General features: G+C 43.7%; 1 protein-coding gene across 1 annotated transcript; it reads left to right on the top strand.

Moving 5' to 3' along the window:
• Nucleotides 1–11,926: 11,926 nt before the first annotated feature.
• LOC103003515 (histone H1.8-like) lies at nucleotides 11,927–12,872 on the top strand. Its single transcript, XM_028167575.2, is given in 3 exon segments — nucleotides 11,927–12,059; nucleotides 12,062–12,250; nucleotides 12,253–12,872. Coding segments are annotated over 3 exon segments (942 nt in total).
• The last annotated feature ends 3,364 nt before the right edge of the window (nucleotides 12,873–16,236 follow it).

The raw sequence follows: 16,236 nt of genomic DNA, 5'->3' as shown, positions 1-16,236 counted from the left end.
GTCCCACAGTCTGACTAACTTCTAGCTCTTTAACCAACAGAGGGGGATGAGAGTACCGCTCTTTTTTTTTCGCCAAACAGCACGGAGCAGGACAAATATGGAACAGAAAACCACTGCCTCCCATATTCCAAGACAGAAAGGGCCTGGGTAGTTGAATAGAGAGGCCTGAATGTGACAGTAAAACATTAGAGGTACCTGAAAGTGTCTATAGCTATAGCTATAGAATTACAGATATGTAGACACACAAATACATATTTATATTTATATATGGATATATTTCTTGGTTTAATTTGGGACTAGGAGACACAGCCCTGATTAGATGAAGAAGCAACTTCTAACAGATAACTTGTACTTCTCTACTTTTTCATCATATGCTAAGCACTATGCTAGGCATTTACCATCACCTCATGGAAAGCCCCAGTAGGGCTGCAAGCAGGTATTCACAGCCCCATTTCACAGATGGGGAAATTTACACTCAGAGAGACGTTAAGGAGGTTGGCCAAGAAAAGTCAGGTGGTACACTGACTTTCCAAGTCATGGAGTTTAGAACAAAATTAATATCTTCCTCACAAAAAGTCAGTGTGTTTGCCATGACACCACAGAGTAGCCGAATAATTGAAAGCAGCTTTTCGATATTTGCATATCTTTAAATCTTGCTTTAAATGGTATCATTTCTTTTAAAAAGACTAAGCGACTATGAATAATTAGCAATTAATAATTATTATGCCTCATTAAGTTAATAAAGGATTATGTCTTTATAGAAAATGCAGAGCTAATTGGAAAAGAAAGTTAACCCATGCTATTTCGGCTTCCAAGGGGAAGATCTGCTCCTTTGAAGGAGATGTCCAGAGTCCAGAAAATTCTGCTCACCTGGGGTCAGGTTACCCAGGCTGCTCACCTATGACCCAATGGAAGCTGGAGAGCCAGGCTTGTGAACACAAAGCTATAAAGAGCCCTGTCATTAACGAAACGGAAATCTCAGGAAACAAAGCAAAATAAGCAGGACCGTTACCAGCTCACCAGGGCTGCGTGACCTGCGACCCAGAATGTGGGGAACGTGGGCAGAGTGGCAATCTCAGACAGCTACAATTTGCAGAACCGCCACTTTGGAAAGATAAATTTAGGTCGGGCAGCCCTTTGGGCTCGGGAGAAGGAGGACTGGGATAAAATGTCAACGGAGCCCTAATCCAGGGTCACAGGTTCAGGGAGAGCAGATACACCCACTGCTCTCTATTTTCCAGCTCCCGGGCTCATCCTCTGGCCACGATGACTGCAGCAGCTTCCTAAAGAGTCTCCCCGCCCCCAGCCTTGCTCCCTTGCTATCCTAATGGCAGCCAGAGTGAACCTGTCAAAAGAAAAACCTGACCCCATCGCTCCCCTGCTTTGAGCTGTTGTGCTGGCTTCCCACTGCCCTTGGGATAAAGCCCAGAGGGACGGGGGCCCTGCTTGCCACCCCCAGGATCTTCTTGCCCATCCTTCTTTCTTCTCCTGGCTGGCTGCTGGAGGAAAACCCCCGTGTTCTTTCAGATTCATACCCATGCCCTTTCTCTTCCAGGAGTGTACTTCTGCCCCCCGTCCTTCATCAGGGTCACTCGGATGGGGCCACCGTGTGTCTCCACTTGGTGTCCCCTTGAAGGCCAGGCAAATCCTGCGGGCTCCTATAAAGGCTGGATGCTCTTCAAGAGCACCTGCAATAGCAGTAGCTCATGAAGTGACACTCATGAAGGTGAGATCTGAAGGCCTAAGGGAACAGCAGCTCCAGTGTCTGCAGACAGACTGTGCACCACCGTATACAGAGCACAAAGTGTAGACCTAGCCCGGAACAGGGGCTCAGTAAATGTTGGCTGTAAGAAACCCAGTGCAGCTCTCAGCTTCTCCTTGGCCAGCTTCATTTTGAGACCCAGCCCTGCCTGTTTCACCCCATCTTCACAGCGTCCCCTCTGCCAGAGTCTCTGGCCGGGAGCCTCCTTCCCTTCATTCCGTGCTGAGTCAGGAGTCTTAGCCATGCCCCTTGGACTGGGGGTTTCAGTTCAGCCACTGGGCATGAACCCTTAGGTGTGTAAGCACAGAAGCAGAAGGAAGTGTCCTGGTTACAAGTGTGGACACTGGACTTCGACTCCAAGTCTGAATTCTGGCTCTGCGTCTTTGCCACTGTGTGATTTTGGACAAGTCATTTAAACCTTGTATTCCCATTCTCCCATTAGTAAAATGGGTATAACAGTAGCACTAATATTCCATGGCTTTGTAACCCTTGCAAAACACATAGAGCCGGGCATGTAAGTATCCTATATGTGTTGGTTTTCATTGTTATGATTTTGGTGTCTTGATGGAGACCGTGGCAAAACTAGACCCAGGGACCCAGTACATCTGTCATTACACCTAGTAATGCCACCACTTTGAATGAGCACTTATAAAGCACCAGAAGGGTAGGTGCTATCTTATCTATTGTGCAGTGAAGAATCTGATGCTCAAAAAATGTCAGAGGATTCCACTCAAGATCACAATGCAGAAAGTGACAGAGCCAAAATCAAACCTATGCCTGTCTGACCCCAAAGCCTGTGCTCTTAATTACACTGTCCTAAGCTTTGCCTGTGGTCCCCTCTTTGATCACCACTTCCGGGAGAGTTCTCTCTCTGCCTCTCTCTGTAACATCTCCTCTTTTTCCTTTCCTTTGCTTCCAGTCTCTGCAAAGATATCCCCTCTTTGGGAAACTATCCCTGACTTCCTCAGGCTGAGTCACAGGTTCCACTTTTGTGCTTATCCCCATCTGGCCACATCAGTCACAATAGGCTGGGCTATGCTGCAGCAACAAACAATCCCAAGACCTCAGAGGCCCAAACGATGATGTTTAAGGTCTCTCTCACTGTACTTGACCACCTAGGGTTGCCAGCCTCACTCCAGGGCCCGGGTGGACCAAGCAGCCTCTATCTCGAACATTTCCAGTCATCACGACAGAGAGTAACAAGGGTCACTGTGGTGGAGATCGGCATAGAAATGCTCAGAAGGCAGAACTTACACTATTAGCTCACATTTTATTGTCTAAGGTAATAAACTGGACTCCGAGGGAAGCATAGCCCTCCCATACAGCCATCCTATTGGTAAACCGCATAGAGCTCCCGTCACATCATAAGGTGGGGAATTGTTGACTTCTCTGTTTTCCCCACTGTGAGCTTCTCCAGGCTTTCGTCTTTATCTGCAGGATTTTGCCTGGCACAGTTTCTACACCAAATAGGCACCCACCATCTGCATGTTGAATAGACAAAGGCATACCTGAATGCAATCCAGACCAGAGCCCTTTCTCCATCCTGACTCCTTGTACCACGTTTACCACTTCCTGCCCAGAGGCAGCTCATTTGCATGATGGCTCCAGCCACACAGGTCTTCTTTTCCACAAACACGCCAGGTTCATTCCCCAGTGCAGGGCCTTTGCACGTGCTGTCCCTTTTTTCCTGGAACACTCTCCCTGAGATCTGTGTACACCGAAGATGCTTTCCTGGACCACCTCATTTAAAAGCACTCTCCAGGGACATCGCTGGTGGTGCAGTAGTTAAGAATCTGCCTGCCAATGCAGGGGACACAGGTTCAAGCCCTGGTCTGGGAAGATCCCACATGCTGCAGAGCAACTAAGCCCGTATGCCACAACTACTGAGCCTGCGTGTCACAACTACTGAAGCCCATGAGCCTAGAGCCCGTGCTCTGCAACAAGAGAAGCCACCACAATGAGAAGCCTGTGCACCGCAACGAAGAGTAGCCCCCGCTTGCTGCAGCTAGAGAAAGCCCGTGCACAGCAACGAAGACCCAATGCAGCCCAAAATAAATAAATAAATTTATTTTTAAAAAAAGCACTCTCCAGCCACAGTCCTCTCTATCCTCATGTCCTGTTTCATATTCTGCATAGATATTCTTCCTGTATTAAATTACATTGTTGATTTATTTACTTAGTGTTTATCTTCCTGATGAAAATATGGCTCCATGAGGCTGGACCCTTACCCATGATGTTTCTATCCCTAGAACTGGAATAGTATTTGGAATTAGTCAACACTAAATACTATATTCGTTGAACTAATGAATACATGAATAAATAAATGTGTAAATACATTATTTATTGCCACAGTATGGAGAGCAAAATACAAAAAAATACGCTCTGTCTACTACAGGAAATAATATTTAGAGAAAAATAAATGCATGAACTCAAACTTCCCTGGATTTATTTTTTAAGATTCTCAACCCATCACAATCAGCCCCAGTGCCCTTCTAAAATGTATGATGACAAGCAAAATGATGGCGAATTAAATGTTTAATTAATGTTCATTATTGCTACCATATTAGTTTGCAGTCAAGTTTATGACCCAATAGATTTGCCATCTTTATGAGTGACAGGTTGATGTCTTGGCACCGGAGCCTTTGGCATCAGCAGGGAGTTCGGTGCGTTTCTGCCATCGTCTAGCTCCTCGTGAGGGAGGCAGCCCTGCATACTGAGAGAGGCACAAGACCCCTCACTCATTCATCCCATGAAGCCTGATTGAGAACCTACCACACTCCAAACTATGCCAGGCTCTGCAATGAGCAGACAGGGAGTGAGTGAATATATGCATGCATTTATTCATTCAACAAACATTTATTTTTGTCTCCAGCATGTATGAAGTGTTGCATTAGGTAGTGAATAAAACAGAAATGGAAATAAAAAGTGTAGGTCTGGTTCAGACTCTGGAATCTCTCTTAAGTTCACAGTGAGTAAGCAACGGTGGCAAATTTGACCATGCACATCTTTGCGGCTCTTGCTCAAAGATACTGCTCTCCTAGCCTTCACTCCCCTCATTCCTGTCATTCCTCACCCCTGCCTTTCAACCATCAGCAAGAGCTGATGGCCCAGCTTCTGAAATACACCCGGAATCCATCTAGTCATCTCCTGCTCTACCTCCCCCTCCCCCACCTTCATCTCTCATCTGAACGTTTGCAACTCCCTCCTGCTTTCCCACTGCCCTTAGAATAAAATCAAATCTCTTATCACAGCCCACAGCCTAGCTTGCCAATCTCATCCTCAACTCCCCACAATCCTGAGTTAGTCATCATTTTCCTCCCCACTAGGAAGTCTGCTTTGGTTTCACTCATTAAGAGGTGGATCCAAAAGAATGTCTTAAGCTACAACCAACACAAAATCTCAATCAAGGAAAATTAGCTAATCTCACATTAAGGGAAGTCTGGTCCTAGGGCCATGCCAGAGGTAACAAAACCCAAGTTCTTTCTGAACTCGGATTATCCGGTCTCGAATATGGCTTTCCACAGACTAGCTCCCTCAAAGCATCAGATGGCTGCCGTGGTTCCGTGTGTTACACTTTTTCCCATGTGTCTCCTTCTATCTGTGAGGAGAACCTTCCCAGAAACCCCTGTATGTTTCCCTTTATATCTCATTGGCCAGATAGTGTCACATGCCCATTCCTAAACCAATCACCAACAATGGGACTAGGACAACCTTGATTACCTTGGACATTTTAGAATTTAACCCCAACTCATGATGGGGAGAGGTGGACATCCAAACAAAACTGGAGTTCTGCCAAAATGGAAGAAGGAGAACAATTTTGTGGGGAGATAACCAACCTGCCTGCCCCAACCAGGAGCTGGGCTATAGAGCATGAGGGGTTCCAACCCCAGCTCTGCCACTTAGATGCCATGTGATATTTAATAAGTTCTTTTGCTTCTCAATGTGTCAGTTTCCTCATCTATGAAGTGAGGTTGGCTGTAGTATTTACCTTTAAGGTTTTTGTTAAGATTAATGAGTTAATACATGTAAAAGAACTTAGAACTTTGTCTGGCAGATAGTAAGTGGTAGTTGATGTTATTCTGTATGACAACTCAGTTTAAAGGAAAAGTTTCATCATTGGAAACAAGAAATGAGTTTTTAAACAGTTTTCACCAGGGAAGTATATCTTCACAACAGTTCTATGAGGTGGGTAATGGTATCTACTGCTAAAGAGAATCTGAAGCCTAGAGGGTTATGTAAGCAGAGCTGCTGACTTCTAGTCTTGGGCTTGTTTTTCTGAACGATGCTTCCAGTGCAAGAGAAGCTGAATATGTGAGCCCTGGAAGGCTGGTGTCTTAGTCCAGTTTCGCTGCTATAACAAAAATACCATACACTGGGTAGCTTACACAGCAAATATATATTTCTCACTGTTCTAGAGGCTGGGAAGTCCAAGATCAAGGCACTAGCAGACTCAGTGTCTGGTAAAAGACTGCTTCCTGGATCATCGATGGCTATCTCCTTGCTGTGTCCTTACATAGTGGAAGGTTAAGGGGGCTCTTTGGGGTCCCTTTTATAAGGGCATTACTCTCATTCATGGGAGCTCCACCTTCATGACCTAATCACATTCCCAAGGCCCCACCTCCAAATACCATCACAGTGGGGATTAAGTTTCAACATAGGAATTTTGGAGGAACACAAACATTCAATCTATAGCATTCTGCTCCTGGGCCCCCGAAATCTGTGTTCTTCTCACACGTAAAGTACATTCATTCCATGTGAATAACCCCCAAATCTTAACTCATTCTAATATCAACTTTAAAGTCCAAGTCCGAAGTCTCATTTAAATACCGTCTAAATCAGACATGGGTGAGACTACAGGTATGACTCATCCTGAGGCAAATTCCTCTGCAGCTGTGAACTTGTGAAACCCAACAAGTTATGTGCTTCCAAAATATTATGGTGGGACAGGCATAGGATAGGCATTCTCATTCCAAAAAAAAGAAATACAAAAGAAAAAATGAGTAACAGGTCCCTGGTAAGTCCAAAGCCTAAAGAAGGAAATTCCATTAGACCTTTAAGGCTCAAGAATAATCCTCTTTGGCTCACTGCTCCAGCTTCCAGGCCCACTAGGGTGGCAATGTCACCCCCTACACCTCAGAGGCTCTCTGCCTGGGCACCACTCCTGAGGTGGTTCGCTATAATGGACCCACCCCCATGGTAGTTCCAGGCAACTTAAGTCTTCGTAACTAAGGTGGAGGTAACCACATCCCAGGTCTGTGCACTCTGCTTGCAGACAAAGATGGCATCACATAGACACTGCCAAAGTCCACTGCCTGAACTCTCTGGTAGAGTAACCACCACAGCCGGAGCCAAACTGAGGCCCACCAGAGCCACACGTGGGGAGACCGAAGGTTTATAAACAGCAGTCTTCTTACTGTGAGCTCACAGAAAATGTGAGGGAGCCCTCTAGGGTTGCCTTTATAAAGGCACTAATCTCATTCAATGGGGCTCCATCCTTATCAACTAATGATCTCCCAAAGGCCCCACCTCAAAATACCATCACACTGAGGATTAGGATTCAATATATGAATTTTGGAGGGACACTAACATTCAGTCCTTAGCATCTGGGAAGGGAGAGACATCCTTGGCCTGACCTAGCAGGCCATAGGAGCCAGAGACCATCCACTAGAGAGGCAGAGAAATTCTCCCAAGGGGACAAAGAGCAGGAAACTCTGGGTAGGCTGAGGGTGCATGGGGGAGAACAGACTGGCTGGAGGATGTTCTCTTCACAGACTACGAAGAGAGAAGTCTCAGAATTCCTGCTGAGCTTTGACTTCTGGGCAGAGGGCTGTAAAGAGTAAAACCAACCATCATGTACCAAGACATTTCTCATTGCCATACACTCAACTAAGTTACTCCCCGTATTATCTCATCCAATTATCCCAACAACTCTGGCCACAAGAGCTGTCATTCCAACCCTACAGAGAGAGAGAGGGGTGAGTGGCAACAACAAGACACTGGGCTCAAATTCCAACCCAGAGCCACCTGATCCCAACATGCCAGACTCCAGAATAATCAGGAGGACTGGGAAAGTTGCCAGCCCTCCACCTTCTCTGTCTACATCACGAGATTCCTGACTGACACTACACACATCAGTCCACTAGCCCAAGTCACTTCAGGGTCTCCTGAATTAACTCTAAATTAGAAGTGCATGGTGGGACTTCCAGAATGATGGATTGAGGTGTTCAGTAGATCCTCCTTCCAGTGAAACAACAATTGAATGGGTGATAAAAAGTTTTTAAGGCATCCAAAGTCTCTGGAAATTGTCCTAAGGGCATGGAGCAAATGGAGAAACATTCATTCAAGAAAATCCACTAAATCTCCATAAGAGTCTGTAGCATTTAAGCTGTGACCCACTCCATTACCCCCCAACACTGCATTCCAGAGCCATAATTCAGGTGTGTACAACCAAGAAGACAGGGGTTTTCTTCCCCTCCAACAGCCAGTTTGGGGAAGGTTGCTGACATTTCTCATCTCCCAAAGCCCTATATTGCAAAAGCTTTATTCCAGGCCGACATAGCTGAGAGGATCGAGTCTCTCAGGCCCCACCCAGCCCCCCGACTCACATGGTGGAAGCTCTACCCCAGGCACAATGGACAGAGAATATTTGATTCTAACATCTTCTGCCCCAGCTAACTCCTAGGGCTGAGGTTCCACACCATGGGCGACAAGCCAAGAAGGCCAGGCACTGCCACCCCTCTTCATTTCTCACTCATAGAGTGTGAGTGTCACTCCGCTTCAGTGACAGTTCTCCACACCCAGCACAGTGCACTGGCACATGGGTTTGTACTGGGGGAAGAAATACAGGCCATAAGGACAAAGAGATCCATAGCTTTGCCTGATAGGATATTCTGTATTTAGAATAAAAGAGAACTCTATGCCTCAAAACATTGAAGATTTTCATATGATCATCTCAATAGATGCAGAAAAAGCATTTGACAAAATACAGCACCCTTTCATGATTAAAACCCTCAACAAATTGGGTACAGAAGGAACATACCTCAACATAATAAAGGCCATTTACAGCAAACCCACGCTAACATTTTGCTCAACAGTGAAAAATTGAAAGCTTTTCCTCTAAGGTCAAAAGAAGACAAGGTGCCCACTCTTATCACTCTTATTGAACATAGTACTGGAAGTCTAGTTAGAGCAATTAGTCAAGACAAAGATATAAAAGGCATCCAAACTGAAAAGAAAAAAGTAAATGTCATTATTTGCAGATGATATGATCTTTATATTTAGAAAACCCTAAAGATTCAACCAAAAAAAAATTGCAACTAATCAACAAATTCAAAAAAGTTGCAAGATATAAAATCAACATACAGAAATTAGTGCTGTTTCTATACACTAACAACAAAACATCTGAAAAAGAAATAAAGGAAACTATTTCATTCACAATAGCATCAAAAAAAATACTCAGGAATAAATTTAACCAAGGAAGTGAAAATTCTGTAAAGTAAAAAACTATAAGAAATTTATGAAAGACATTGAAGAAGACACAAAGGAAAGATATCTCATGTTCATGAACCAAAAGAATTAATATTGTTAAAATATCCATACTACCCAAAGCAATCCACAAATTTAATGCAATCCCTATCAAAATTCCAATGGCATTTTTCACAGAAATGGAACAAACGGTCCTAAAATTTGTATGGAATCACAAAAGACCTCAAATAGCCGAAACAGTCTTGAGAAAGAAGAACAAAGCTGGAGGTATCATGCTCTACTCCCTGATTTCAAACTATACTACAAAGCTAAAGTAATTAAAACAGTATGGTACTGACTTAAAAATAGACACTTAGACCACGGGAACAGAATAGAGAGCTCAGAAGTAAACCACAACATATAAGTTAATTAATATATGACAAGGCAGCCAAGAATATTAAATGGGGAAAGGATAGTCTCTTCAAAAATGGTATTGGAAAAACTGGATAACCACATGCAGAAAACATGAAACTGAATCCCTCTCTAACTTCACTTGCAAAAATAACTCAAAACAGATTAAAGACTGAAACATAAGACCTGATTCCATAAAACTCCTAGAAGAAAACAAAGGGAAGAAACTTCTTGACATTGGGCTTAGCAATGATTTTTTGGGTGTAACATCAAGAGCACAGCAACAAAAACAAAAATCTACAAGTGGGACTATATCAAACTAAAAAGCTTCTGCACAACAAAGGGAACCATCAACAAAATAAAAAGGCAACCTACAGAATGGTAGAAAATAATTGCAAACCATACATCAGATAAGGGGTTAACATCTAAAATATATAAGAACTCATATAACTCAGTAACAGCAACAACAACAAAACAATTCAATAAAAAAAAAAAATAAGCAGAGGAACTAAATAGACACTTTTCCAAAGAAGACATCCAAATGGCCAACAGGTACATGAAAAGATGCTCAACATCCCTAATCATCATGGAAATGTAAATCAAAATCACAAGTTATCACCTCACACCTTTTAGAATGGATATCATCAAAAAGACAAATGATGACATGTGTTGGCAAGGATGTGGAAATAAGGGAAATCTCGTGCACTGTTGGTGGGAATGTAAATTGGTACAGCCACTATGGAAAACAGTATGGAGGTCCCTTAAGAATAGGGACCTCTATTAAAAATAGAACTTCCATATGATCCAGCAATTCCACTTCTGGGTATTTATACAAAGGAAATGAAATCAGTATCTGGAAGAGATATCTGTACCCCTATGTTCATTGCAGCATTATTTACAATAGCCAAGATAGGAAAGCAACTTAAGTGTCCATAAATGGATGAATAGATTAAGAAAATGGGGTATATGTTATGAGTATATATATAGACTTTTGATACATGATTTTTATAGATCATGTATGTAATGGGATATTATTAAGCCTTAAGAAAGAAGGAAATCCTGACATTGTGACAACATGAATAAACCTAGAGGACAATATACTAAATGAAATAAGTCAGACACAGAAAGTCAAATGCTGCATGATCTCACTGATATGTGAGATCTAAAAAGTCAAACTCAGAAAAGCAGAGAGTAGAATGGTGGCTGCATGATCTGGAAGGTGGCAGAAAGGGAGAGACAGTGGTCAAAGTTTACAAAGGTTCAGTTATATGGGATGATTCATTTCTAGAGATCTAACGTATACGTGGCGACTACAGTTAATAGTGTTGTATTGTATATTTGAAATTTGCTAAAAGAGTTAAGTTACCTTATGTTCTCACCACACACACACACACACACACACACACACACATGTCCTATGTGAGGTGACCAATATCTTAATTAGCTTAATTGGTGTAACTACTTCACAATGTACACATATATCAAAATATCATGCTATACATCTTAAACATATACATTTTTATTTCTTAATTGTACATCAATAAAGCTAGAAAATTTTTAAAATTTAATTCTTTAAAAGTTGTGACATAAAAAAAGAGCTGAAACTGTGAAACTCTTAGAAGAAAATATAGAAGTAAACCTTCATGGCTTTTTTAAGGCAACGTTTTCCTAGATATGACAGCAAAATCACAAGTGATAAAAAGAATAAATCGGCCTACATTAAAATTAAACTTTTGTGCTGCAAATGATACCATCAAGAAGGTGAAAAGAGAGCCCACAAAATGGGAGAAAATATCTGAAATTTATATATCTGATAAGGAAATTATATCCAGAATATATAAAGTATTTCTACAACTCACAAAGACCAATGACCCAATTAAAAATGTACCAAAGATTTGAATAGCCTTTCTCCAAAGAATATATACAAATGGCCAATAAGCACATGAAAAGACACTTACTGTCATTAGTCATTAGAAAAATGCAATTCAAGAGAATTCCCTGGTGGTCCAGTGGTTAAGAGTTCATACTTCCACTGCAGGGGGCGCATGTTTGATCCCTGGTGTGAGAACTAAGATCCCACATGCCATTGCACTGTTTTTTTAGCTCCTTAAAAACAATATGATGATGCCTGGGGGAGGGGGTTGGCCACCTACATCTGCCTGTGCAGTGGCTCCCAGGAACTTTGCCTCCAGTGACACCTTGACCTCCTCGACCTCCTTGACCTCCATGGTAGAATCATCCTTATGGTCTGGGTCTGAAAAGCCAGGCCTGAGCCATAATGGAGGCCAAATGCCACACCGCTGGCTTCCGGTGCTGTGCATGGCTGCAGTACCAGGGCACCTTGGTGCAACCATCAGGGTTGACATCCTGCTGAAGCATCCCACAGTGGAAGTCGTTCAGTTCAAGTACATGCTGAAGCAGGCCTTGGCCTCTTCCTCAGGCCCATCAACTCCAAGGCCAAGGGGGCCACCAGCAGCTTCAAATTAGTTCCCAAGAACAAAAGGAAAATTCAGCCCAAGAAGATGTCCACCATGACAGCTCCCAGGAGATCCAGTGAGGCTGAGGAGAAGGGCCCCGAGAAACCAAGTGAGGCAAAGAAGGACCTTCCCAACCCAGTGAGGTGAAAGGAGGACTCAAGAAGCCAGCAGAGGTGAGGGCACCTCCCTCCAAACCAGGAGTACCTAAGGAGAAGACCCCCAGGAAACGCAGCCAGACCAAAGACCAAGAGGGAAAATTGGGCAAGGCCAAGAAGGCCTCCCCACAACCAGTCAAGGCTACACAGGCCCCTCCCAGTGCCAACGAACCAGGCAGGAAGTCAAAGGTCACAGGCAGAAGGAGCCGCTGAGATGCCAAGGCCCACAGGAAAACAAAAGCTCAGAGTCAGAGTTCAAAACTCATGGTCACCAAGGGCAAGAATGGAGCTGCTTCCCCAGACAAAAAAAGAGGGAAGCCAAGGTTCTTAAAGAGGTCACTATCCAAGCAGCTGAGGAGGCCAAGAGCCAAGGCTACTGCTCCTCCTGAGGGCAGTGGGTCCAAGATGATGCTTGCATCACTGGCCAGGAAGATAGAGACTCCCAAGGGCCCAAGAAGGCCTGGCTTGCCCAGCAAGGCCTCACTGTCCAAAGGGTCCAGTAAGAAGCAGAAGCCAAGAGCTAGAGGCCAGGGTGGAGAAACACTGAGATTCTGCTTGCATTTTTATTCCCTAACAAACCACCATTCTACTTATTCTATTTAACCTATTTATCAATAAAGACTTTATCCCCCCAAAAAACAAGCATGGTGCTTAAGGTATGTTTTATGAATGAACGAATGAGTGAATGAACTAATGAATGAATAACATATCATTCAGAGCAGCTTGATTCCTCTTGAAAACAGGTCTTTCATGTCAAAATGCTGAACAACGTGAAAAATAACTCCTGAAATGGAAACCTTAGAGAGATGGACATTTTAAGTTTGAGGTTTTGTCTTATAAAAATGAACTATGGTAATTCTACTTTTAGCTTTCTGAGGAACCTCCGTACTGTTTTCCATAAGATCCAGCAATCCCACTCCTGGGCATATATCTGCACAAAACTCTAATTCAAAAAGATACATGCACCCATATGTTCATAGCAGCTCTATTCACAGTAGCCAAGACATGGAAACAACCGAAATGTCCATGCACAGGTGAATGGATGTGGTACATATATGCAATGGAATACTACTCAACCATAAAAAAGAACAAAATAATGCCATTTGCAGCAACATGCATGCAACTAGAGATTATCATACTAAGTGAAGTGAGTCAGAAAGAGAAAAGAATATTAAAAAAGGAATGTATATGTAAAAATGAACTATGAATAAGACAGAAAAAAAATGTCCAGCTTCAGCTTCAAACATATTAATAAATAAGCTGTGACAATAAAGGCCATGTATGGCCATGAATATTTAAGGGGAGAAAGCCAGAGAAGCAGAGAGACTCAAGCTGTTAAGCACCATTCCAGGGCTGGGCATTGGCAGAGGGGGAGGATGGTAAGGTGGCCTCAGGACCACTAAGCTCAAAACAAAGCCAAGTCCTGAATAGTTCTGTTTATTGTTCATATGGAAACCAAAGTCAAATGGGTCCCTCTTGGTGGAAGGAGAACAAATAAATTCATTTGACATCTACCTGTGGGAGCCCCTGAATATGGGTTCTCTCATCTAATTCTAGCAACAAACTTGGGTAGCTGGCATTACTGCTCCCATTTTATAGATGAGGTAACTGAACTGAGTTTCTAAAGAGCGACATAACATACTTAAGGGTATCTATTTAATTGTTTAACAAACATGTCTCATGTGCCAGGACTCATGTTCGAAGTGCTTTACAAGCATGAACTCCTGTATCCCTCATATCAACACTGTGAAGTAGGGACCATTCTTTTGTCCACTTAACAGATGAAACAGAGGCAGGGAGAGGTGAAATAACTTGCCCAAGGTCATACTGAAACCCACCTGAACCCAACTATCTGGCACTAGAGCCCATGTTCTGAAGCCTTATGCTATGTAGACCCTCCAGTTAGTAACAAATCAGGATTCCAACTCATGTCTATCTATTTCCAAAACCAAAACGTTGCTCTGCTCCACCACAAGCCTTCCCCATATGAAATGATGTAGCTACTAGAGGTGCCAACATCTAGGAAAAAATAACTGGACAATAACTGGAAAATATTGAATGCCTACAGGGGCAAGCAAAGGGAAGCATGTCAGATGCACCCGGGATGGGAGTGGTGAGACCTGGGACCGGTTGCACAGCATGTGCGCTGTGTAAAAGGGTAGCTGTCATTCAGACCCAGCCACGGCTACCATAGGGAACTGGGGATGCAGTGTTGCCAGATTTCAGTGTCGATTCTTCCAAATCTTAGAATATTGAATAGTCAGCAGAATACACCCGCAGGATTCCATCAACATGAAGTCAAGAGAGCAGGACGTTGCAGGGAGTGACCAGAGGGGGCAGGAGGCACTTGTCCTGTCCTGTTTCTTCCTCTGGGCTGGTTGCACAATTGCGCTCACTTTGTGCGAATCCACTGAGCTGTACCCTCGTGATATGTGCCCTTTTCTGTATCTGTATTATACTTTCAAAGGAGTTTAGTTTTTTCAGATCATGGAACTAGAAAATCAGACTCTATGTCAAATACAACTCTTCCGTCACCAGTTTGCCAGTGCGAGGCACCTGCTATAAGCCTTTGGGGAATCATTCTTGCCACTGAGCAATTTGGGACTGCAAGTCTGCTCTTCTCTGTGCTAGGTCGTGCCAGGAGTTACATCCGGGGTAGGAAGGTAATGTCACAGGGTACGTAACGTGAGCCTGTCTACCATGGAAGGATTGCTGCGCCTGCCTGGAGATGGTGAGCTCCCTTTCTCTGCAGGAGTTCAAGAAGAGGCAGGACAACTATTGGTCCAGGATTCTGCAGGGGACTTGGGGAAAGGAGGTGAGTAAGGTTAACACTGAAGTTCCTTCCGGTCCTGAGAGCTAGAGAGTCCAAGATCATTTATGCAATCATTCATTCAACAGTGATATTACTGAGTATCTTCTCTGGCTCAGGCATGTGCCTGGCATTGGGGATGTGGGGGTGAATGAAAGAGCTAAAATCCCTCCGTTGAAAGACTTTGCAGACTACTGAGGTGGGGGAGAGGGCTGGGGGGCTCCTGGGGAAGCATTAAGTCAATTCAGGGGAGAAGAGAATGATGAGGGAAGGTGAGGGGCTTGCTTCCATTTTCCTCTCATAGGGGCCTGTCTTAGTGCAGATGGAGAGAAAGGCCCCCAAGAGGGAGTGATATCTCAGCTGAGACATGAATGATGATCATGAACTAGTCAGACAAAGGGAGTAGGGGCTGGCAGGAGGAGGGAAACAAAAGCCCATTTGAGGAAATGCGGAAAGTCCAACCTAGCTGAAATGCAGGCTCGTGGAGGGCAACTGTGGCCCTGATGTCTAGCTGCATCTTTATTTCCACAATTCTAAGAATGTAAAATTCTAAGACTCTGCAATTCTGAGCATCTATGAGTAAACAGCTCTCCATTATTAAGATTCTCTGAATTGAGTTTCCAAGATTCCATGAATACACTTTTCTAAGTCTCTGGCTTGCAGGCACAATGAGTCTACATCCTACTTTCACTGCAGCCTGACCCTGTCCTGGATTATTCCTCTGCTAGTGTAGACAAGGCTAAAGAGAAGTATTTGGGAAGAAAAAGCTCATTCACATTTGCTCTGCAATCTGCCTCCCAATTAGACCCTGTGTTCTGCTCTGGTCTGGGAAAAGAGACAAAAGAAAATGCAGACAGGGGCCCTGCTTATACTAATGAGCGATCTCCGTGGGCAGAGTTTATGCCAAGTCCCTTTAGGCCACCAGGCCATCACCAGCATGGGGTGAACACACAGACTAATTTATGTGGAATAAAAACACATTTTTACATGGTGTCCTGACACCAAGACAGGCGTTCCTCCCCACAAAACAAGCCCAATTATCATGGTATGCTCTGTGGCCTTTTCTGTTCTGTGAAAAAGTTGCAAATTCTCTTAACACTTTGGAGCTCTGAGAAGAAGAGCAAAAAGAAGAATGGTACAAATGGGGCATCGTTGGGG

This window comes from Balaenoptera acutorostrata, chromosome 15 (assembly GCF_949987535.1).
Source record: "Balaenoptera acutorostrata chromosome 15, mBalAcu1.1, whole genome shotgun sequence".
In the NCBI taxonomy this organism is placed as follows: Eukaryota; Metazoa; Chordata; class Mammalia; order Artiodactyla; family Balaenopteridae; genus Balaenoptera; species Balaenoptera acutorostrata.
This window is presented reverse-complemented; position numbering and strand designations above follow the sequence as displayed.